Here is a 21,618-nt window from a genome sequence, read left to right on the forward strand (position 1 = left end):
CGACACATCTCTGGTGGGGGACACAGAGGCAGCACGGGGCAGAGATACCTGGAGGCCGCCCTCGCCACCAGCCCGGTGGTGGCTTTCCCGCGGTGCGTGCTCCCGGCTGCAACCCTAGATTTCACCTCAGCGCTCGTGCGGTTTTGTAGAACGTTACGACTGTTGGGCAGATTTTAGAGGGGCTGAAGCCGTTCAGGCAGCCTCTGTGTCTTCTCCCATGTAGCACAGGCCCTGCTGTGTCCTTACTGGAATTTTAGGCCGGACACTTCTGGTTTTACGCAGCAAACTCTGAAGCATGGCATTCTAATAAAATCAGGAGTCCTAGGGGCGCCTGGGTGGCTCAGTCGGTTAAGCGGTCGACTTCGGCTCAGGTCATGATCTCTTGGTCCGTGAGTTCGAGCCCCACGTCGGGCTCTGTGCTGTCAGCTCGGAGCCTGGAGCCTGCTTCGGATTCTGTGTCTCCCTCTCTCTCTGACCCTCCCCCGTTCATGCTCTGTCTCTCTCTGTCTCAAAAATAAATAAACGTTAAAGTCAGGAGTCCTGTAGATGGGGAAGCAAGAACGCGACACAATATGATCTAGAGAGTGCTGGCAGGGGGCGGAATGGAGGCTTGATGAGCCTTCCGTCTGTGTGGCCCCCAAACGTTTCCGGGATTTGGGACTCGCGGCCTGGGGCTGTCCCTCAGGGAGTCGAGAGGGCCTGAGGAAGAGCATAGCAAGGGTGTCTGGGAGCCTGAGAGATTAGGGCTGAGCCCGGACTCACCCTTCACTCACCATGTGCTCGGGCAAGTGACTTAATCCCTTGGAGACTCAGTTTCCCCAGCCATGAGGTGCAAAGTGCCCTCGAGCCCCCCTCCCCGGGGAAGACGCGGTTTCACGGTGAGCCCGTGAGAGGCTCCAGCAGGCTGCACACGGCAGGTTACTGAGAGGAAACAGAAGCCCTTTCTCCTGCCGAGCACCAGCCTCCTTCACAGGGAGCACCGCGCCACCTCCCGCCACCCCGCCCTGCCGGCCGCAGCACCGAAATCCAAAAGCCGAGCTTGGCCAATGGAAGGCGCATTGTGCTTTCACCTCCCGAGGTGGGACTCCCGTTGAGGGGCGGCAGCTCTTTGCTAAAGAGCTCCCATTCCGTGCTCCCGGCCTGAAGCAGAGAAGAGTAAGTTTCCCAGGCCGAAGGGCCTGGCCTCCTTCCATAAACTGCTGGCTCGGTGTCTGCTTCAGCCTTCTTCTGTTTTCCTCGCGCTCGCTCCTGTCTGTGCCGTCCCACCGTGACTTTTCTTCCCCTACCTGCACCCCACTTCTTGTTTTCCTTTCCCACCCGTCAGGCCCGGCTCTGGGAATTCCCAGCCGGGAGGCCAGCGCCCTGGGAGAGCCGCCCCTCGGCCCCTCTAGCACCTGCCTCCCAGCAGGTGTGGGGCGATTCCCGGCCCTCCCTTGGCCTCCAGTGCTCTGAATGGACATAACCATGAACTTCTCCCTCTTGAAGGGCACTGCCAATTCCACTGGGCCTCGGACCCTTCAATTCTCCCACTCTGCCGTGTCGGAAATAACGGCAGGCCAAGCGCACAGATTCTCTTCACGTAAGAGGGGCGTTCCTTCCCCGCCTCCCCCGCCCCACCCCCGGCCACCCTTACCGGAGACACAAGACATCCATGGTTCACGGATTGCCTGTCTTCCGCTGGTGGTCTCAGAGACACAGCAGGATAGAGCTCAGCATCATCTTTCATTCCTAAAGCTCAACGTGCTCCTGACCCCACCAGCTCTGGCTTATTTTTCACAGACCTGTTTTTGGAGGAGTAGTGTTCGCTGCACTTCTTAAGTTCAAGGCTTCTCCATTCATAAAAAATCCGCCCCCCCCCCCAAATGGCTGTCTAATGCTGCTCTTTGTTTTTCGGCAATTGCTAAAGTATTGGGCTATTTGCCATCAGAGCGACGGAGTGAAGAAGAACAACCCCAAACAGTTTCCTTAAAACGAACAGGTTCCCCCGCTGGTTTCTTTTTTTTTTCTAAAGTTCACTTATTTTGAGAGGGACAAAGACAGCGCAAGTGGGGAGGGGCAGAGAGAGAGAGAAAGAGAGAGAGAGAGAGAGAGAGAGAGAGAGAGAGAGACTCTCAAGCAGTCTCCGTGCTGTCACCGCAGAGCCCGACGCTGGGCTCGATCCCACAAACCGTGAGATCACGATCTGAGCCGAAATCAAGAGTTGGATGCTCAACCGACTGAGCCACCCGGCCGCCCCGTCCCATGCTGGTTTTGAGTTCTTCAGAATAACTGGGTTCCTTTGGCTTGTGAGCCAGGGGGACTTGCTATCAATTTCCCCTGCGGTAGCGGACAGCCCCCTCTTTGGTCTGATGCCTCGGCCGCAGCCCTCTCCCCAACCTGGGCGCGAGCTCCGTGCAGGAGGAATTTGTTCACTTAAGTCTGCAGCGGCTCCGCACCCCCCCAAAGGACTGACCTTCACGTGAACTAATTGGGACTGCAACAGATTAGTAACACAGGTTGTGGAGGTGCGCTTTTGCTGCATAAAGGAGACCTTTGAAGATAAGAGCTGTGTGCTTTCACAAGCTCATCCCTGGTGCTCTGAACAAAGGACACAAACTAATAAAGTCAGATTCATCTAGGGGCAATCTACACTCGCAGAGGAATATCACCCCAAACGGATTCAGAAAGGCAAATGGAAATCTGCCGGAATTCTTTTAAACTCCCAACACAGATCTCGATTTAAAAAATGACACACACACACAAAAACTCTTGGTAATAAGCAGACCTCTGATGATCTAAAGATCCACAGTTTCATTTATTGACTTAGAGAAAGTAAATGGCATTTCAAATACAACCTTCATACTTTAATAGATGAGGTCACCCTGAGAAAGATGATACTGAGCCCGGCGGTGGGAAACCTCCCTCCAGAGAACGGCTTTGATTTACAAGGTCAAGGAAAGCTTTCTCGGAGAAGCAATAGGTTTTTCAGTGACTTGGGACTAACATGGAAGAATTTAGAAAAAACAAAAAAAAAGTAGAGTTTGAGACAGCAGACTAGGAAACTCTTGCTCAAGAAAAGGGAAGACCTGCAGAGAGCAGGAGTGAAGAGTCAAAACTGATTTGTTACCAACTATAGAACCCTGAGATCCGCCCCCTTGTTGCAGGCATCGAGGTCCTGTGTAGACGGCGAGATCTTTGTGAGTTTCCCAGACTGGCCTCAACAGGGGCTGTTTCTCCTCCAGGGGACATTGGGCAGTGTCTGCAGATATTTCTGGGCGTCACAACTGGGGTGAGGCGTGCTACTGGCACCTAGAGGGTGGGGGGGCCAGGGGTACTGCTACACATCCTGCAAGGCACAGCATGCCCCTCCCCCACGGCAGAGACAGATCCGGACCCACGTGTCAATGGTGCCTTAGGAAAACCCAGCCCGGGGTAGGCACGCACCCCAGGCACAGCACAGATGAAACCGAGGGGTGTGAGGAGATAAGGGGTGTGGTGGGAACCTTCCGGAGCCCTTGTGGGAACCAGGGTCGCCGGAGGCCATTTGTCTGCCTGCGCGGCATCAGCAGTCACGCCGTGCCCAGGGAGAATTCCGTCCCCACGCCAGGATCTGGGACGACTCTTTCTCACAGTCTCGTGCCCAGCATCCAGACTCGGAGCTGGCACGCCGCGTCCGGGGTGAGACGCAGGTGTAAACGACCAACGAGATCACTCCCGAGCTGACCGTCGGCTTGGCCACCTGGGAAGGGACAGGCTACCGCTTGCCTTTCCCAAGCTTCCCGGGCATGAGTCACATGGAACTAGATAATGATGCAAATCACTGTCAACATTTCTAAGGTTTCGTTCCAACGTCTCATGGAATGATAGTGCAGAAAGCAACCTCAGAGCCTTTCTGAGCCAGCCCCGTTTCAGAGAACACCGAAGCACAGACAGGTCAAGTGGCTCTCTCCGTTCTCTGGGGCAGGCTGGTGACAGGGCAGGGACAGACCTTCTGGCTCTTTGTAGAGTGCTGGATTTTACTATGCGATCATTGAAGCCATTACTGCTCCCCTGGTCTAGTTACCATATACTAAACACAAAAAAAAACCTGGTCTGGACTTCAAAAGGAAGGAAGGAAGGAAGGAAGGAAGGAAGGAAGGAAGGAAGGAAGGAAGGAAAGGGCTGGATGTGATGGCTGAGCACAGAGCCCAGTGGACACAAGGGAGGGGATACCTTTTCCTGCTTACACGTCTGGGATTCTGAGCTCTGTGGGGCTGACTGGGAAGTCCTTACACCATTTCTATCTCCTTTCTACCCCGAAACGAAGCCCAAACACCCCCAAATCTCAAACGAAAGTCGGTGTCTATGGCCATGAATTCATGAACGACCCAAGTCAAAATCAGGGAGGGAAGGTATCACTTCCCCCCATGGCCCCTGTGTTTTGGGGTGTTCGTGGGGAGGAGGCAGGCTTCCAGAAACCAGGAGGTGACAGCAAGGATCCCACCCTCGCCCTGGTTCCGCCTTTTCTTCTAATGGCCTTAAACGCGCCGATTTTAAACCCTTTTATGGAAAGCGCCATACCCTTTTCTGCTCACATCACTTAAAATAATGAGCTAGCCGCACTTGTATTAGTCTGTCTTTCAAGTGGATTAAATTCACGGTCTCGTTCTCCTCCAGTCTCGCAGGCTTTGGCCTGGCTGTCTGAACCTCCAGATTAGACCAAGGAGCACACGCCAGACAGCAATGAAACGCAATTACCTAGGCAAACTTTTGAAGGATTCGAGCCCTGGGGCACAGGCTGTTTACGAAAGACTAAAAGCACCGTTTGTACTGAGCAGGACCAATTGCCTGCGCCTTTTTGAGTTCCGGATCCTGCCTGCCGCTGGACTCCAGGCAGGATTTCTAGGGGCCAGATAACATCAGGCTTCTGTCCGCACCTCTGCACCTCAGGGTCTCTGCTCTGTTTTTCAACAAGAAAATGCAAGTACCAACAAAACCCTATTCTCACATCTCCTTTTGTGTTCACGGACTCTCTCTCATTGGTTTATTATTATTATTATTTTTTTTTCGTATTGTGTACCACCCTGAAAAAAGGGCAGCAAGAAATCATCCTATAGCCACTTGGCTCTGTAACGTCTTTGGAGACGAACAACCTTTCCCATAAACAGGAACTTCCCGTCTTTGGGGGGGGGGGGAAGAACAAAACAGCAAACCAGTCTCAACGACACGTCCAAAGTACTTTCCCCTTGACTGGAACAAAAGAGGCTTTCGGAGGAATTGAGGGAAGAGGAGGTGAAGAAAGCGAAAGGGAGGTTGACGGGGAAGGGTGACAAATGGCCTGCCCCCCCGCTGGCCCACATTCTGTTATTTTTGCAGATAGGCCTGTGGCCCGCATACGCTAGCTGAAGCCCGTGATTCAATGGCACAAGGCGGGATGGGGGGAGGGGGCTACTTGGCTTTCCTCATCCACCTCAGGCACAGAATGAAGCCACTGGGCATGGAGGGGGTGGCTGTTTCAGTGCTGGGGGACCTGAGGCCCTGAGGCCCGTCAATGGGTCAGTCGGGGGAGGGGAGAAAAGAGGCTTGGTTCCAGGTGGCCAGGGTGGAGGGCCACCAAGGTCAGGAGTGAACTCGGAAGTATGGGCTCGGAAAGTGCCAGAACCAGGAAGAATCAGGAATGCTTTGAGGGAAGGAGGCGACCCCTGGACGCACCTGAACATGGGGGCTGGGGCAGAAGGCAGGTGTCTGGGAGACAGCAGGGACACAAGAGCGGCTGGCCTGGCGGGGGGTGGGGAGGCAGCAGAAGGAGAGGGCAGCTCACCAGCTTCAGAGAGCAGGGAGCTGTAGAAGGTACGGGGTCAGGGGGTCAAGGAGCACAGACACTTCCCACCTTTTTCCTTGTAGCAAAAGGGAAAGGGGTGAGCGTGTTGGCACCTGGGCGGGACCACCTGGGCTCCCTCCCTCAGGCCCCCAGCCGGGCTCTGGGAGGCCGAGGAAGAGTCCACCACTGAACCAAGAAGCAAGGCTCCACCCTAGCACGGGTGCTTTGGGAGGAAGGAAATCATTCCGGGAAGAACATTTTAGAATTGAGAATAAAACCGGTTACTGACCCGTTTTGACCTGCTGTCCCCAGAGCAGGCACAATCTTCCTCAGGGCCTGCCGCTCACCCCTTACCCTGGAGATCTGGGCTGGGGCCGCGGGGGTCTGGAGGAGGAGGAGAGACGCTTCCTGCCTGCCGGCCTGCGACTCTGGGGCGAGCCTGTCGCTCTCAGCACCATGACTGGAGATGAGGGCGACAGGAGGCAGGTGTTCAGGGCTGCGGGGATGCTTGGGAAACATCTCATCAGTCGGTTTTGATGATCTCAAAGCACAGAGGGAACTCTCGGGTGCTCGTTCCCGGGAGCCCATGACAGCCGGGGCGGCGGCAACGTGTACCCCACTGGGTAACAGTGGAGGGCAAGGCATGGAGATTTGGTGGAGTGCCAGGCCCTGATGGATGGGACCAGGAGTAGAGAAGAGGGGCCGGGTGGATCATCGGAGGGCAGGAAGATGTCCTGGAGGAGATGGGGCAGGCCAGGCTCCCTGAAGGAAGGCAGGACAGGGGAGACGGGGGGTGGGGGGGTGTTGAGAGGCCAGAGGAGGGGGCAGGTGAAGGCAAGCAGATCGCAGCGACCTCAGTGCTCCAGCCTCTCCCCGCTCGCTGGGTGCACGTTTGGTCACCTCCGAGCACGGATGGCTCAGGAGGGGAGTGGAAATCTTATGGCCCAGAGCAAGGCACGGCAGGACAAGGAGCTAAGAAACCAGTGGGTGAAGTGATCTCAGTAGGAGCATCTGTGTCGGGTCCCCCTTGGCCATCAGAGGGCTTGAAAGGCCACATCGGCTTCCTCAGCCACCATCCCCCGCAGGCAATGCGTTCAGACAGAGGGGCCTCAAGGAGGAGGCTGTGCCCACTCTGGCCTCCCCGGAGGCCATGGTCTTAGCAGTGACGCCCCCTCCCACGGCACAGGGTCCTCACGTGTGTTGTCACTCAAGGTCACATACAAGGGGTTCGAACCCAGGCAGCAGGCAGCCGGAAGTGCGCCAGGTTTTCTATCACTCGTTGCCGCTTCCCAGGCCTCACTCTGCTTGCTGCCTCTGAAAGAGTCCTGGGGGAAGCTGGCCGACGTGCATATGGAGAAACCGGGGGTGGCTGAGTTCAAAGGGATGTGCTCTAGGAAAAACGGATGGGCCCACTTCGTCCCCAAAGTCTCGGGGCTCAGATAAAGCAAGCAGCGTGCACATTTTCCTGCTGTGCCTCTGAGGCTGAAGCTAGCGCCTGAGTCGTTTTTCGGAGGTGAGAGGACGGGGCCCTGCCCGTCTCTGGTGGGAGGACGAGCAGAACGGAGTGACCACTGGCACCCAGATGCCTCCCTGCTCAAGTCAGAGCCTTGCGAATCGAGAAGGAAGCGGAGAGATTCACTGAGCTACTCCAGCCCCCAAAGACGGGACAGTTGCACGAGAGGGGTCACTGGGTGCTGGCGTGGGGCCTACGGTGGGGTCTGGCAGGAAAGGGTTGCTTTCTTAACTCCCGGAAACCCTTCTCTTGACTTTCATCCCACATTGTGCGGTCCTATGCAAAGCAAGTCATTTCAGGGTGGCTTTGACCGAATAATGATCACTCACAGCCATCAGCCTTGAGGGCCGCAGACCTGGGCCCAGAAGAGGTCCTGCCCAGTCGCTGCCTCGGGTCAGGGTCTCCGGAGAGCAGGATTTGCAAAGGGTCCACAGACGTTTAAGTGCTGGTGGCCCACTGGTGTTCTAACAAGGGACAGGAGGGACAGGAGGGACACAAGCTTGCCAGTTCATCAGTGAGTAACACAGAGCTGGGGAAGACTTCCCCTCTGCTTACTGCCCCAGTCACTGAAACGTCAGCAATAGAAGGGAAAAACAAGAAGAGAAAATCCTTCCTGCACAGACCCCTTCGCGTGGAAAAAGCTCAGATTTCAGCTACCCGCCCCCATGCCCCCCACCCCCACCCCCGCTTCTCCACGGTGTTGTTCAACCCCCTTGATGACTGGGAATTTATTCTCCAACGGGCCTCAAGCTCCCTGTTTTGCAGTAGGAAATTCTCCTTCATAAGAGGGCTACTGTTGGTATTGTTTGTTTGTTTTTAATTTCCAAAAATAAGGAAAAGTTTATAAAATGGGGGAGGGGGGAGGTGGGCAGGGAAGAGGGGGAAGGAGAGGGCAAGGGAGGCAGCTGACCCCAGCATTTCCCAGTCTCGCCTTGGCTTCTCCCCAGCCCCAAGGTTTCCCCCCCCCCCCACCCTCTGTTCTGAACGTGAAAAATAAGCAGCCTGAGCCGCCTTGACTGGAGATGTGTCTAACAAGGCCCTCATTGTCTCAGACAGGTGTGAGATTGGACTTGATCTGAGGCCAACACCTCCAGTCCCGGAGCCAGCTCCGTGAGCTGAAAACATGCACCAGCCCTCCAGTAATACCACTGCAGCCAGCCAGAGTCTCAACAATTTAAGGCTTAACACACACAACATAAATCAGTGAAGGATGGACCAGCCGACCGGCAGCTTCTTGGGCGGATGCCTGCAGACTGTCTGCAGATCAGACCCTGCCTGTTTGGGTTATTTGAGACCATTTTTTTTTTTTTTTTTTTTATAATATAAAGAAGAGAAACTGGGTGGAGCAGTGTGCAGGCACACTGGTGTTTGCCCTATCTTGTTCCAACAGCCCCTCTTTCACATAAGTGCTGTTTTGCAGGGACTTCTTGGGAAGCTTCACTTTGCTGTGTCCTAATACTAGAATGTGTCCCAGCTGGGGAGGATGGGCGGGAAAGCTGGGCACGTGAGTATAGCAGCTGGCTGTGTGATCTCCGGCAAGTCGCTTAACCTCTCTGGGCTTCCAGTGTCTCCCCTATTGAATGAGGCGGCGGGGAGGGGGGGCAGGGGGGGCTGGCCATCTCATTCTCGTCCGGCTTTCTAGGATTCACTCATTTCCGTGGTCAGAAGTTCAAAGTCACTGTAAGCACTGCCCAAACCAGGGGACATCGTTCCCCTGGCTGGGAAAACTTCTGACACCACTGAATGCTATGTTTCCGAATGGCTCTGTTCTTCTGAGCAACAAAAAGGGCCATTTCCCAGCATTTCCTTTATCGCCCCCTCTTCTGGTCTGTTCTTTAGAAACCTGTGGTTCTTGGACCAGCCCTGAGAACCTCCAGTGCGAGGCCTGGAGCTTAAGCACCCCCCCCCCCCCCACCCCGCCCAGGGCTATGGTCATAACTCGTCAAGAGTCAGGCGCTGTGGGAGGCGAAGCCGGGAGGGCCGGTCCACGTGCTTAGTCAGTGCGGGGCCTCAAGTCCCTGCTTCTCTTGATTAACCCTTAACTAAGGTGCACATAGGACAGGTGGCCACCAATGCAAGGGGGCCCGGAAGCCACCCTCGATTCAGCGCCTCTGAACACTTGGTATCTGCCCACGGGATTCCTGTGAAGGCCCTGGGTGGCTCTGGTCTTGCCGTCCGTGACCCTGACTCTGAAATCACGGTGGTGGTCAATCGCGGGGACGCCTGTGTCTGGCCCTAGCTCCCTCGTCCGCGCGGCCTAGATGCAGAAGTTGGCAGCGGTGTCCTGAACTGGGACACGGGACTGTCACTGAGCACCCGTCCCCAGCACCCCCCCAGCCCCGGCTTTGCCGAGTTCCCACAGCTGTGGCTGCCCGGCCCCGCCCCAAAACCCTCGCACACCTGTCTGCAGGCCTCCTCTTGGCCCGCCAGCCCAAGCCGCCAGCAGGCTTTCAAGGCCCGGGCCTGTGGGCGGAATCGGCCCAGGGAGGTATTTACTTAAAATCACACAGGAAGGTGAAACTAGGTTCAAAGAAATCCTTTTGTAGATGGTTCGTTAAAAATGCCAAAGAGGCTGACCATTCACATTCTCTGAATGTGTCCGATTCATGCAAGTAAGGGACGGGTCGGGGTTCATCCGCGGCTGCTGCCCACGTGGGCCCTGTGGTCACGGAGTGTCCCGTCAGCCCTTCTGCAGCTGTTTGCTGTCCCCCAGGGAGCTGGGCTGGGGGGTGCTCTGTGGGGCTGAGAAGGACACAGGGTGGCCTGGAGACGGGTATCCTAGCCTTGCCTTTTCGCAGAACCCCTACGCAAGTGTGGAATTGAGCATTTTGCAAACGGAGACACAAAGAAGCACAGGATACGGGACCCGATCACGCGGCCTATCGTCTCGTTGAGGAGACCGCACACTTCTAGAAAAGGGCCGCGGAAGGCAGAGCAGGATTACGTGTCCTAACGAGGGTTCCATACCCTATATTCCGTGGCCACCTCCGAGGGGGGCCGGACCAATGGGATGAGCACTGGACCAGGAGTCCCAAGACTTGGAGTTCAGGTCGGCCTCCGACTAGGCCAATCCCTGTGATTCCCTGGGCCTTGGTGTCTCATGAGTAAAATAAAGGGCACGGAGCAAAGAAGAATAAGGTCCCTTTCAGCTACAACAGTTTGCCGTTCCCATTTGACCTTGCGGAGCAGCAGTTATGGGCTCTCCTGTTGGAGTTCACCCAAGGAAACGGGACAGGACTCGAAGACCCTACTGAAACCACCACAGACAGGGCTCCTGTCCTCCTGCGGAACAAGGAGACACAAGGTGAGTGTCACAGAGTGGCTCTGTGGCTCATCCGAACCGGGCAGGATGGACGGATATGTGACACCCTGGTGATACACCACTGCCACCAGCACGAGGACAATAATAGCGTTAAGAGTAAAGCAAATGACACCAACCACTTATTTAGTGGGCGCTGTGCTTAAACCCTTGACGAAAATATACCTCAATCCCTGTGGCAAACTCCTGACGTAATAGGAGTAAATACACGCGACGCTCCCTGCGGGCCGGGCATATGAATGGTAACTCATTTGTCCTCACAGCTCGCCGGTGAGTCAGGTGCTAATATTACCGCGCCCATTTTACAGATGGGGAGCAGCGGAACAAAGGACTTCAGTAATTTTTGCAAGATCACATAACTGGGAAGCAGCCAACCTGGGATTGGAATTCCAAAGTCCGTACCCACTATCCGCCATATAGGTTTTAGTGCTAATTTATAGATCCAGATTCTGCTTTCCTGAGAAAGTACATTCTTGGCGGGAGGGGGGCAGGGGGGCTCCCGTGTTTTTTTCTGAGTCTCTTCTGATGATAAGATGGGAGGAACAGCTGTATCTGCCCTGTCTTGACATCTCCAGGCCGCTGTGTCTCTGTCTGAGGGAGCCATGAATGACCAGGGAGAAAGTTTGAAAAATAAAAGAAACTCCTTATAGACCCCCTAATGTATCCACCGCCCCCGCCCCCGACCGCCCCCCTCCCCCAAGGCGTGAAAGAATCAAATGAGGAAATCGGGAAGAGATTCTGGAATAAGACTAACAAGATTTCCTCTCCCGTCCACCTGAATTGGCCATCGGTAATTTTGCACAAATTCAATTTTAAAGTCATGCTTTGTAATTTGTGGAAAATCATATTAAATTAAACAGATCCACGTCTGGGCAATGGCTTCTCTCATTTAGCAACATATGGTGCCTCAGAAAGCTCGATCTCACAGCAAAAATATTACCAAAAATAGAAGGAAGGAAGGAAGGAAGGAAGGAAGGAAGGAAGGAAGGAAGAAAGGAAGGAAGGAAGGAAGGAAGGAAGGAAGGAAGGAAGGGAGGAAGGAAAGGTGGCCTTTTCATCATAAGCAACCGAGTAGAGGCATTCCGGGACATCCCTACTGGTTTCCCTGAGAATGTTCGGCACGACTGGTAATCTCCAGGAGCTGCAGTAGCCAGAATTATAGAATATTAGCGTTGAAGACCATGTCTGTAATTGCTTCTATGAGACGGGGGGGACCTGGGATTGGCGGTAAAGGGAACGGCGGGAACTGATCACGTGGAGGCTGTGTGCCTGTGCGGGCCCACTAGGCGGGACCCTCAGGACCGTGCCCTGCGCCTCACGGGTGACAGGTGGTGGGGGTTACATGAACCAACGACACAACCATGGGCTCCATTTTGTTATCGCCTTTGGTACACGCGTGAACCAGGCAGCGTCCTCGTCATAATTCACCGCAGTCTGCTCCAATCACAACCCCAGCATAGACGCCGTCACCAACCTACGCCACAGGTTCAAAACTGGCGGGGGGGGGGGGGGGCTGACATCACTGCGCGTTTCAAAAACTTGTGCTTTCACCCCGAAGACACCAACCCTCTTGGACCAGCCACAGAATCACGGCCGAGAATTCAGGCAAATGACGGTTCTACAGAGCTGGCAATCTACAACAACGTCCGGATGAAGATGAACAGACCTCGAGAGGGGCGATCTCAATAAACCACTTAACGGGCAGAAATGCCGAGGCGAGCCCTTGAGCTTGTGCTGACTTTTCCAGATATTTTAATAACTTTATCATATAATTTGCCATCTGATCTTACAGAGAGATGGGCTAATGCAGCGTGAGTGGCCACACTGGGTACAAACCCCATGAGACTTAATAAAACAAGTCTCTTCCACATTCACTTCCCCTTGTGCGACCTGCAACTCCAAAGAGCGCTATCACTGGTCAGGTTATTTCTTCCTCCCTTTTTACCTTGAGAGATTCTTCGACCTCCCCCACCCCCACTCCTGCAGGTCAGCGTCCACATGCGACCTTCCTAAAGATGGCAGGAGTTGTTGGCACAGCGTAAGCTCCCTGGGTCTTGGGTCCGGCCTCGGAGTGACTCAGTTGAACACATAAAGCTGTAAGTAAAGACAGTTCCTCCGTGGGAACCAGCAAGTTATAGATCTGGGAGATTTAAATGTCCCGGATGGGTGAACTGCTCACACCCAGGGTGGTGCCGACGCAGAGGCTTTCTCTAGGGATGCTCTGCCTTTACGACATCACTGGTGGCCACACCCAAAGCCCCACAGCAGAAGGGTCACGGTGCATCGTCCCCCTTCCCCCCAGCGGGACTGGGCTCGCCACCCCAGCAGCCCAAGTCTTGTTCAGCACGATGATCGCACTGACTTATGGAGGCGTAGATTCAGTAATGTCGGCTGGAAGACCAAGATGGTGAGCAGGAATGAGCTCCAAGTGTGTTCGTGCTGTGTGTTTTAAAGCTCAGGTTTCACGGCCACGCGACAGCCATGAGGTGACATGAGACGCACTGGTCAGTTCTCTCCCACCTCCTCCCCCATCGCGTCCACACTCCCTCCAGGCGGACAAACAGGGGGTTCCATCTTACAGAGAATCCCCTTTACAAAAGGGTAAGAGTCCAACTTCGGCTCAGGTCATGATCACATGGTTCGTGGGTTCGAGCCCTGCGTCCGGCTCTGTGCTGACAGCTCAGAGCCTGGAGCCTGCTTCGGCTTCTGCGTCTCCCTCTCTCTCTCTGCCCCTCCCCTGCTCGTGCTCTGTCTCTCTGGCTCTCAAAAATAAATAAACATTAAAAAAAATAGAAAGGAAAAAAAAAATCAACTGGGTAAGAAGTACTCCCCCCCACCCCCACCCCCCCCGCGGTCAATCCTCAGGCGTGCACAAAAAAAAAAAAAACAGAAAATAAGCATGACTGGCCAATGTTTGTTTTTCGGGTGAGTTCTATACCATTTTTTGAAATTATTTTGTTTTATTTACTGTGGTTGGTAACTGAATCTCTGGTATCAAAACATAAAATGTTCTGCCAGAAAGAGATTATGGAAGAAAGGTCTGTGGAAAGAAACTGGGTTTGTCAGTGAAGATTTTATTTACAGGTGTTTTGCAATCCGTCCCTTTAATCTCCATAACAATTGGGCTGTTCTGCTTTGGAGGCAGATTATTGTTCAATAATCGGAAAGCTCCAGAGGGGCGAAGGCTACGGACGGACGTAAAATGGGAGGATCTGAGACAACTACGTACCGAGGCGGCTCCTGAGGTCTGAGAAGCCCTGGGTACACTTTCCCCCAAAAGGCCTGACAGTGAGGCCCCGAGGGCCAGAGAGGAATAAGGAGAGGCAGAAGTCGTTAGGGTTCCTCAGCATTATTTAAACCCCATGTGCTTTTAAACAGCCCCTAAAAGAACTGAATTACAGCAGGGCCTGCCTTGCCGCTCCGCGACGTGAGGAAAAATAACGCCCATGAGTGAAACCAGCTCAGTTTGGGGAACCACCCCTTACAAGAAAGCACAGTAGCTCTCTAACCCAGACCCTGCTTTGCTACCAGAGAGTATGGTTTGTTCCTCCCTGGGTGCAAACTTTGGGCAAACTTGGACACGACTTCGTGGCCGTAGTCAAAGTTTCTTTTTTAAATATACAAATGTGAAAGGCTATCTTCGGGTGATTTGTAAATTTGGGATTATGGGGCATGCAAAGTGAATCGCCAGCCTTTCGAAATGTGTGTCCGGTCAACAATGCCTTGCCATAAAGCCATTTTTCAAAGAAAGGCAGCTTGTCCCAAATGACAGTGATACGCCTAGCTCTGGGGAGGTCCAGTTCTTGAGTCCGTCCCAACTGGCTGGCTGTGGTCTTCCTGTCGTCTTCTGAGCCCATGCTTACCACCATCCACAGCGTCATGAGCTGTTGGGGGCGAGGGCAGAGGGCACCCAGGCCTCCAGTCTGCTGGTCTGCGTGGTTCCCATGAGACAGGGCAGAGATCCCCCCGACCTTTCCCTGCCTAGCACTGCTGGCCCTCTGGTCCCATCTGCCTACGTGCGCTAGAAAATGTTAAGAAATGTCTGACTTCACATAAAAAAAAAAAAAAAAAAATCCTATGTTTTCCTGCCTGGGAGATAAAAGTACCATGATACTGAGTTCCAGCAATGACGAGCTGACCTGCTGGCCAGAAGAGATGATGGAGGCATTTAACGTGAGACACTGTGTCCATATGTCCCCTGCCTAAAATATCTGCTCTGGGGGGTGGATGCAGCAAAGTTATTTCTAGACTCCTCTGCGGCCTCCTGTCCTTTCTACTTTGGTGTAATTGCTAGAATGGTGCCCACCGGCCCTTCCCCCGCCCCCCCCCTCCCCCCGCCGCCCCCGACCAAAAAACGTGTGTCCACGTTCTGAGCCACAGACCCGTGAATGTGATCTTATTTGGAGAAACAATCTTTGCAGATGTGATTCAGTGAGAAGAGATGAGATTCTCCTGCTTTATCTGGGTGGGGCCTAAATCCAGTGACAAGTGTCCTCATAAGAGACAGAAGAGGGGGATGACACAGACGAGGAGGCCGTATGAAGGTGAAAGGGGAGCCTGGAAAGGGGGAGCCAGGAGCCAAGGAACACCCGGAGGCACGGATTTGTGTGCTCGAGGGGTGGGGGAGGGGCACAGAGAGAGGGAGACACAGCAGGCTGTCCACACCGTCAGCACAGAGCCCGATGCGGGGCTTGAACTCACGAACCGTGCGATCACGACCTGAGCCGAAATCAAGAGTGGGATGCTCAACTGACTGAGCCACCCAGGCGCCCCTAACGGTTTTAAGTGCTTTCCATGGGCTGAATCTACGGCTCACCGCTTCATGCTTCACGATGGCCCTAGAATCTCCAAGCATAATTACTGCTCTTGTTTTGCAAGTGGAGAAACTGAGGCTTTAAGTGGTTAAGAAACCTGCCAGAGGTCCCAGAGCAATACACGGTAGAGGCCGGGGTTAGGCCAAGGTGGTCTGCCTGTTGAGCCTTCACCCTTAGCCACTGTGCACTGTCTTCCTAAGCCGTTAGGTCCTCAGCTCAGCTCTCCCTCTCGCCACTTAATCATCGGTACCACGGAAGTGCTCCAGCTAGAGTTTTATTAAAACCTTGCTCTTCTGAGCAAAAACTCTGTATGTGTGTGTGCACCCACACACCCGCATGCCGGCCTGTAGATTACCAGAACGAGGGGACTGTTCAGAACATATCAAATCCTCAGAAGGAATATTTTATCCTTAAGATCAGGCCCTAAAGTGAACCCTTCTTTCTTGTAATTAGAAAAGCATTAGAAGAGCATTGCCAACACGCTCTGGAAAACACGGTCCGATCACCTTGAACGACATCCATGGAAACGTTTGGTCTGAAAATGTAGTCCCGCTAAAAATGTGGTTTATGATTACGGGTGCTGACAGCTCACGAGGTCGGCGGCTCCTTTGAAGGGCTGGTTTATTAAGTACTTAGCTGTGCGGTGCTTGTAAATACAGTGCAGGCATTTTGAGCCGTGCCGTTCAAGGGGGTTCTGTGTCGCTAACCATGCCTCGCCATCAACAGAGCGCGAGAGGAACTCACAGGCCGTGAATGGAAATCAAGGGTGTTAGACACACGGTAGCCACATTCAACTCAAGCTACAATGGCGAAGGCCTTACGGCCTTTTTCTCGAGGAGAAAACAGACTTAGCTTTCTTCCCATCCCCCTTTCTCTTTTTCTGCATGTCTACGACGCGATTCATTGATATGAGCTTTTCAAACTTTCCTTAAACCTACAGTTTACATTGCACCAGCCAAGAACATGGGAAACAGTAAACTGGGTTCTCAATTCCTGCCTTAAGAATGCTTTCAGCTCTGTTAACTCTAACCCCTCCGCCTGCTCCTGAGAAGAGAGGACAGGACACAGCAGTGGCACCTGTCAGCTTGCTCACCCACACGTTAACTCTTTTTTTTTTTTTTAATTATTATTATTTTTTTTACATTTATTCATTTTTGAGAGACCGACAGAGACAGAGCACAAGCGGAGGAGGGGCAGAGAGAGAGGGAGACACAGAAGCCAAAGCAGGCTCCAGGCTCCGAGCTGTCAGCACTGAGCCCGACACGGGGCTCGAATTCACAGACGGCGAGATCGTGACCTGAGCCGAAGTCGGACGCTCAGCCGACTGAGCCACCCTGGTGCCCCTCACACGTGAACTCTTCATTCTGCATCCTTTCCACTGTTTTCCTTTTCCCTCCCTCCCTTCCCTCTCGCATTTATTTATTTTTCTGTATTCACGGGGACACCCGATTCAGGCTTGATCTCAATCGTGTTCAGATTCTGACGTCGTAAACCTCTAAAGGCTCTCAAGTTCTACCACGCTAGATAAGAGTGATTTTTAAATCATTCACTTTTCACCTTTACCGCATGGCTTCTAAGTCGATTCCTAGCGCCCTGACTAGTTTGCTTTATCGTGTAAGCATTAAATGACCATTTGTAGATTTACATGCGCAAACCCCTCTGGCTTTGGACTATATAGTCCCCCACCCCGCTCTGATTTTGAACTTCTAGAAGAAAAAGGAAGGAGAGAGAGAGAGAGAGAGAGCGACAGAGAAGAAGTGAGGAGAAGAAAAGAGAAGTTTGATATTTTACCCCCAAGGCTGGAAAGGGGATTTCTCTCACCTCCTACAGGGAAGTAGAAAGGTTTTTTTTTTCCCTTTTGTCAATGTGGCTGATAAACACTGACATATGTAACCGGATAGCTGAGGAACAAAGTCAATTCATACCTCCAAAAGCTTCACAGACAACCGTAGCCTTTCCAAAGTAACTTTGACTTTTGGGGAAAATCACCATCAAAACAAAAATCGTTTGGAATACTAAAAATCAGGAGGTGAATCTGAGATGTCAGGGCCTCCACTCTCTGGCCATACTCTCAACTCTCGGCGAGAGGCACGTGCATACTCCTCAAGGCTGATGAGAGGTGGCCGGTGTTGGACGTTCGGAAGGTTCCGGCAACAACGGACCCCAAGAGAGACAGACTCGTACATGCAGGAAGGCCGGGCCGCTGCCCCAGGAAACAAAGAGCAGTTGGGAAGCCCTCCTCGTCCTTCGTTCCCTCACGCTGGAGACTCATGATTCTGAGTTAAGTGTCCTTTTGTCCTCAGCTTGGAAAATCAAGCCCCCCGCTTGATGCCCCCCGCCCCCCAAAAAGATAGTTTTTCGAGGTGCCCACCACAGAGTCTGGCCCTAAGGTTATCATCATCAGCAACATCTAATGCCAACAGAAGGCAAGTGAATGTCCAGCTCAGCACTCCTCCCCTCGCCTCTTTGAGGATCTTTTGACCCTGGTCAGGCTTGAGTCTAATGGATCCTTGATCCAACAGAACCTGCCACCCTCGCAACACTGGCTCCGTAGCCAGAAAGATCTGGGTTTGAGTCTAAGTCCGTCACTTCTGCTCTTGGAGAATCTGGGCAATTGTTAGCCTGTGGGGTTTATCCCCTCTGTCTACAACCCGCATCAGGGGATTGCGGTGAGAGCGGAATAACGTGTACAAAAGGTCTGATCTGTGCCAAAATACATCCTAACGGGTTAAAGAGCTAAACCTCACGCCAACATGCAGCAGAACTACAAAACTTTGGCCCCTTCCTTTCTCCAGTTTCTTCAGATGTGAGTCTGTCTACCTCTTCCCAGAAAGGTGGGGGTTATGCAGCTGTAAATGTGGTTCATCAGTTCTGGTAAATCAGGAGTCAAATTCTTAAAATGACTTGCTTGGGTCGCCTGGAGCCATCTCTAAAGGAGTGCGTGTGACCGATTGAGCATCGGCGACTTCATCTTGCTAGAATCTGTCCTGTCCCATCTTTTGAAAGGACACGTGTCCGTTTTCCTTCCCATGACTCTACGAGAATCCTAAACCTCGCCCGTAGCAGTTCGTGATGCTCTCTTGCCTAATCGTGTAGCCGCGACAAAATGGCTTTCTCTTCACTTTTAAGAGCTGGTAAAGTAGGAAGCTGAAATTGACCTCAGCCCTCTTAATAGCTAAAAACCTCACCAAACGAACAGTGGTTTGGTGGGGGGCGGCCTGCCCCCCTTTTCCCTTACCTTGCTTCAGATAATTTGAGATGTCTGTTTTGGGGGATTCTCAAGCACATCTGACTGCAGACAAACAGAGGCGTTATTCTACATCTGTGATTTCCTACGGGCAGAGTTGAAGGGGCAGGCGTAGCTCTCCGGATGAAGTCCCAGCCTCTCTGTCAGCCCACGATCTCTCCAAGCCCCCAGCTGCTGACGTTTCCAGATGCTGAAAACATTCACACATCTGTACGGCACCCTATTCAACTTCCATGACTACCTTTGGGATATTTTTCCTATAGCGATTGATGCCTTTTCAAAGAGAGCCATAAACACATGCTGAATTTTTACATAAAGCATCTTCTTAAATGTAATATGGAGTCTCCAGAGCTAAGCCAGGAAAATAACCATTTTCTTACTTGTCAAGAACAAAATGAAGGTTCTGGCTGAAAGAGACTTTACTATTATCCCTGTTAACTTTCTAATTTCAGGGAAAAAAATCCCCAGGGTCTACTCAAAACATGACTAAGGGAAAAAAACATTTCCTTATAGAAAAAAAAAAAAAGGAAGAAAGAAAAAGTAGTTTTACACGAATATATCTTGGGCGGTTATTTTTAAAAAGTTCCTATAATTTTACAAGTGATATACTGACCAGCAAATCATATTTTGGAAAGAAAGAGCATTAGCAATATAGTTAACACATTCTTTAGCATAGCAACCAAGCCTCTAGGGCCCTCTAAAAGCAAGTTATTATTACTTACATGTTGCAGAAGTAAAAAGTTTTCAAAAGGAACAATAAAGGGGTGATGCTCTGTGTTAAACCTGATACTCTGCTAAGCATACAGTATTCCAAAGAGCTGAAGAATGCCCGTCCACGGTTGTGTCTCCACCCAAGAGCTGCTGACTGCCGAGGACAAGAATTCAATTACTACCCTCCCCCTCTCCTTTTTGGTAAAAAAAAAAAAGAGCGTATCTGACAAGGAGGGAAATCAGATCTGATTCACTCCTCACCAAAACCGTCTGAAACAAAGCTGGCTTCAGGGTGACCATTTCAACTTGCCCCCGCTGTGGTTGAATTTTCCATTGCTTTTTTAAAAAATGCTGAATAGTTTTGCTTCCAATATTAGGAGAAAAAGGCAAGTCCCTTCATCAACCTAGTAGTATAAATGGCCCGGCATACGACGAGAGAATAAGAGAATAGAAATCTTCCCTTTGATGTCACAGATGGAGGTCTGCAGGTGACGTAAAGTAATTTCAATGGCCCTCAACACAAGATCAAAAAATCGCCTTGACAGTTTGTTCTATCTGGAAGGCAAGTATCATTTAACCCCTTGCCCATCGCTTTCCGTTAATGTGCCATTCGACCCAATTTACCGTCCACGCCTGCATTTTGGCATTAGAAAAGATCAGTGGGCGTATTTTTGAATGACTAGTCACGATAAAGCACCATAAACCTGAGGCTTTCACGGAGGCTATTTCTCAAGACACCTAAGATGAGTCTGTAGATGAGAGACAACCTGCCCGAATCAAGCTCTGGGTTTCTGTTCCGATACAAAGGGGCCACTCTACCCACAGGCCACTTAACAGCTGTGTGCCGAGCATCTGACGGGAAGCTGTCTTTGGGAATTTTCCACTCAAATAAAAGAACCGCCCCCAGAAACATCATTATGAGAGCCTGGGACAGGAGCCATCGAACTCTGGGCAAGAGAGTCAGCCTACTCTTCGAGGACCCCCCAAGTGCTAGCCCCAAAAGAGGGGTACTGGTCTAGAAACCTTGAAGAACTCACGAGGAGAGCACATCCCGCAATACGGCTCACACAGAGAAAGCACCCGGGGAAGCGAATTTTGGCAGTCTCGGGGGGCAGGTAGCGTGTCCCTGGCTGGCCACCTGCTCTCTCCCCCAGATGTGTCCCTTATCTCTCCCTTTGAGTCCAACAAGCCTGCTACTTGGAGAAGAGAATCTGACTGTGACCATATCACATACAGCTGTGTGCTGCACAGCACAGAGTAAGGGACTGTATTTCGGAAATTTGACATGGTATCACAGAGCAAATAACCATTGACGTCAGTGGTTTCTACGGTGCAAATGAACTTTGTGTATTATCTAATTTGGCACTGGGCATTTTATGCAATTACTGTATTTTACAGTGTTTTTGCAGTTGCTAGCTAAACCCCAGGGTATGCGTGTATGGCTGTGTGTGTGTGTGTGTGTGTGTGTGTGTGTTAATCTGCACTCTTTATTGATTGCAAATTTATTTATTGTAAATAATACCTTTGATGTGATGGCAGCCAGACCTTCCTCGTATTTCTTTATATTTTCGTAAAGGACATATATTAGGTACAAGCCCCACCAATGATCTGAAGCCCACAGGAACTTGAAACCTCCTGACTTTCACCTCGCTTGGGGTGCGTGCGTGTGTACGTGCGTGTGTGTGTTCTAGCCTAATGGGTAGGGAGGAAAACAGCATAGCCAAAGCTAACTCTTGAAAACATTCAAGATATTATCTACGTATAGATAGATATCTCTCCATATCCTAGGCAGCAAAGCCTCCGGATCTGGGGATCTCAGTACAAGGCAGATCTGACTCAGTAGGTCCGGGCTGGGCCAGAGACCCTGCGTGTCTACGAGGCTGCTGGTCCAAGGACCACCCTCAGCGCAAGGAGGAGAAAGAAGCCAGGACTGGTCTGGGGGAGGGGGTGCGGCCCGAGGGCGAGGCGGGAAGCGGGCTCCCTCCAGGTACTTACCCTGCATCTGACTCTGAGGCTGAGGGTTAAAGGCAGTGGAGTGGTTCAAGGAGGCCCGAGGGTTGGGTGTGGGGGCTGGGTGGTGTGGGCTGACCCTCATGGCTGTTCGCCGCAGCTGCTCCAGCTCACTGAGCCGCTCGGAAAAGGACAAGCTCCCGGGCTTGGTCTGATCATCTAGTTTCTGACGATGTCCTATTGTGGGGAGGGGGGTGGGGTGGGGAGGGGAGAGGGAGGCAAGGA

At 52.3% G+C, this 21,618-nt stretch overlaps 1 protein-coding gene across 5 annotated transcripts in view; it reads right to left on the reverse strand.

Annotated features, from left to right (window-relative positions):
- The window catches only part of RUNX1 (RUNX family transcription factor 1), a 254,223-nt gene that overhangs the window by 18,171 nt on the left and 214,434 nt on the right, over positions 1–21,618 (reverse strand). For 4 of the 5 annotated variants that reach the window (XM_047099262.1, XM_047099260.1, XM_047099261.1 and 1 more), the window contains one exon: positions 21,379–21,570. The exons of the other annotated variant lie outside the window; for it this stretch is intronic. In XM_047099262.1, the coding sequence (XP_046955218.1) occupies positions 21,379–21,570 (192 nt within the window). The remainder of the gene's footprint in view (positions 1–21,378; positions 21,571–21,618) is intronic. 5 annotated transcript variants of the gene reach the window in all.

The sequence above is a fragment of the Lynx rufus genome, unplaced genomic scaffold (genome assembly GCF_022079265.1).
Source record: "Lynx rufus isolate CCGP_SWC_20201006 ecotype Redwood Valley unplaced genomic scaffold, mLynRuf1.p SCAF_5, whole genome shotgun sequence".
Taxonomy (NCBI): Eukaryota; Metazoa; Chordata; class Mammalia; order Carnivora; family Felidae; genus Lynx; species Lynx rufus.